Genomic DNA, 3,143 nt, shown 5'->3' with positions numbered 1-3,143 from the left:
GTAGCGATCGGCGACACGCGACATCCTTCACGCCACTACAAGTTCAAGATCAGCTGGATGGGAGAGTCAGTGTAGTAAAAGAGACGTAGGAGGTAGGATGTGTTTCTAGCCGGGATATCTCGCCGTGACTGGCACCTTGCGGATCAGTTGGCAATAGTGAAGCTAAGAAATTGGTCAGTCCAGTTTATAAGTGTCTCCTTCCCTGGATACAGTGATCCTCACCAGCCACTTATGCAATACCGGGCAGTTCAGGTAAATATATATTCTTGTTTTTGTTGTTACTTTTTTCATTATTGATTTTGGTTGAGTAAATCTATATAACTGATAAAGTGAAGTTACTCTACAGTGACCATAGATGATTCTCTCTCTCTCTCTCTCTCACTTTTTATCTGCATACATAGACATTATTTTTTATAATAGAAAGACAGTTATTATTATTATTATTATTATTATTATTCGAAAAGACAGAATGTAAGCAAGATAAGTTGAAATAAGTATACACGATTAATTTATCATTTGCAGAATTATGTATCCTATTGAAATAAGTAAAAATACCCGATATAGAATAAAGAAACCACGGTGATAATTTGAGCAGAGTAATAAGAAATGAGAAATAGATTTAAGAGGAAAATTTGATAGCTTTTCTCTTTGCCTTCTTTCAGAGGTATGTTAGCTTCTCTAGGTGTCAAACTCCACTCCTTTATTTCATTAAGGTCCAGGCTACATACAGGAATCTATGCAGTTTAGATTTATGCTAAAGAAAGAAATGAATTATGTGTTTTAAGAAAGAATTGTCAGTCATATTACAGGTGCATATACTTGTATATAGGCTACATATGCAGAATGTATCCTACATTGTATCCTTTTTACCCTCAACAGGTTTCATCGCCTTCTGCGGGAGCCATGACATCTCCAATGCGCCCCACGAGCGGTCCGAAGCCCCTTCACGCGACGCCCTCACACCCCCAGGGCCTACCCGCCTCTCTCTCCCCCTCCGGAGGCAACAGCAGCGTGGTGACTCCCTCGTTCCAGGGACCTCCAGCCGCGTCATCGTCACCCTCCAGGCATGGAGTAGGAGGAGGCGGTTCGGGTCACGTCCTCCTCAGCAGTTCTCCTCCAGTAGGGCATTCTCAGTCGAGGACGGCCCACGCACATCTCGTCATGTCCCCGTCGCAAATGCAGGGGATCCCAGGACCCCGAGGAGTGGTGTCTTCACCCTCGAGGTCGACCCAGATGCTGCCCTCGCATTCGCCTCAAGGGTCACCCTCAGCCCTGTTGCCCTCGAACTCTGTTCCTTGCAGAATGTCGCCCTCCAGCGTCCCTCTACATCAACAGCGTCTCGCCGCATTGCAGAGGGACGTCAACCCGTCTGGGCGCCTGAAGGACAACCCTCCTTCTTCAGTGACTTCTTCTGCGTCCCCTAACTTGCCAACGACGCCAGCCTCCGTTGGACCACCTGTCACTCCCACGAGCGCAGGTTCCTTCACTGGGCTTCTTCAGGAGATGGGTATGATGCCCATCAAGGAGGAGGACCTCACTGACGAGTCCATAGGCGATGACGAAGAGGACTTTGACGACTTCGAAGAGCAGGAGGAAGTCAGCGACGACGGAGGAAGGAAAAGGAAGAAGCAGAAGATGGACCAGGGGGAGGAGGAGGAGGCTGGCTCGGATAGAGAACTTGACGAGACCCGCCGTCAGAAGGGAGGAAACGTGGGCGGCGGGGGCAGTGTCAGGGGCGCCGCCGGCAGGAGCCGCGCCAAGAGCCCCAAGCACCTGGCCCGCATCCGACGGAACCGGAGGATGAAGGCGAACGACCGGGAGCGCCATAGGATGCATATGCTCAACAACGCCCTCGACAGACTGCGCACCGTCCTGCCCACGGCGCCCGACGACACCAAGCTGACGAAGATCGAGACGCTGCGCTTCGCCTACAACTACATCTGGGCGCTGAGCGAGACCCTCAAGGGGTTCGACGCCCATGCGCCCCCCTCCGCCCACCACCACCACCACCAATCCTCGCAGCAGCAGCAGCCGCCGCAGCATCATCTGAGCCTCAGTGTGGGCGTGGCCGGCAACCCCATACCCAGCCAGGTGGTGCCCGGGGATGTGGCGATCTACCCTGGGGCGTCTCTGGGGTCGGCAACTCCTTATTGTATGGACGCTGTCGAGGGCGACCATTGGGGAGCGACGGGGAACATTGGACCGTTTCATCCGTCGTCGAATCACGCCCAGTACATGAACTACCCGAGTGTGCCCTATCAGTGCCTTTGATGGGCAGTGATGTTTTGTTTCCGTTTATCTTTCCGACTTCGTTTCACTGGGAATTTCTTCCTTCCCTCATTTCTTTGCAGTTGTCTGTTTTGTGCAATACTTTTTGCAAACCAGCATATTATATATATATATATATATATATATATATATATATATATTATATATATATATATATATATATGTATGTATGTATAACTGAATCACGAAAGTTTGGAACGTGATAAATGCATAAATAGAGGTATAAGCCACGAAGGAAAGATAAACAATGTAGTAGCTGCGAGATCTTTCGACTCAACGTCCTTTACTTGTCTGCTACGTAAAGGACGTTGAGTCGAAAGATCTTGTAGCTATTCCGTTGTTTATCTTTCCTTCGTGGCTTATACCTTTATATATATATATATATATATATATATATATATATATATATATATATATATATATATAGATTATATATCTTCACGAATGTGTGCTTGTTAGCAAGCTAATTTCTGATAAGTTTTTTTTATATATATTTCATATCTCTAAGAAATTGGGATAAAACAACGGTGCCTTCCTTCCTCTCCAGTGCTCTGTGCCTCAGATAATATTTTCCTTCCATGAATGTTAATTATTACGAATAGGATGAAATGACTTGTATGACGAAATGTGACGGAATGACGATGAAATGCAGGATAACAGTTGTTAGAATATGCATCTGCAAGCACTAAGAATGCCTAGTGATGACTTTTTTGCAGCTTGCACTAGACTTCTGTTTTGTTGCAAGTTTTTGTATCTTTCCTAGGACTAATATTTCTGGGTGTCATTATCTTTATGATGTTTACAGTCTTTTGTTTATGTTTTAACGGTCATCCCCAACGGGTTTGTACTAAACA

At 46.4% G+C, this 3,143-nt stretch overlaps 1 protein-coding gene across 1 annotated transcript; it reads left to right on the top strand.

Moving 5' to 3' along the window:
* Nucleotides 1-86: 86 nt before the first annotated feature.
* Nucleotides 87-2,374, top strand: LOC135199788 (uncharacterized). The gene is made up of 2 exons (XM_064227929.1): nt 87-252; nt 880-2,374. Exons 1-2 carry the CDS (start codon nt 232-234, stop codon nt 2,269-2,271), a joined length of 1,413 nt encoding a protein of 470 aa, XP_064083999.1. The 5' UTR covers nt 87-231; the 3' UTR covers nt 2,272-2,374.
* Nucleotides 2,375-3,143: the final 769 nt, after the last annotated feature.

Source organism: Macrobrachium nipponense, chromosome 26 (assembly GCF_015104395.2).
Source record: "Macrobrachium nipponense isolate FS-2020 chromosome 26, ASM1510439v2, whole genome shotgun sequence".
Lineage (NCBI taxonomy): Eukaryota > Metazoa > Arthropoda > Malacostraca > Decapoda > Palaemonidae > Macrobrachium > Macrobrachium nipponense.
Note: the sequence above shows the minus strand (reverse complement) of the source record. Positions and strands in the feature narration are given on the sequence as shown.

Coding starts and splice junctions, on each gene's coding strand:
- LOC135199788 (XM_064227929.1), top strand. CDS start 232: ATGCAATACCGGGCAGTTCAG. Junction 253..879: donor TGCAATACCGGGCAGTTCAG/GTAAATATATAT, acceptor TACCCTCAACAG/GTTTCATCGCCTTCTGCGGG.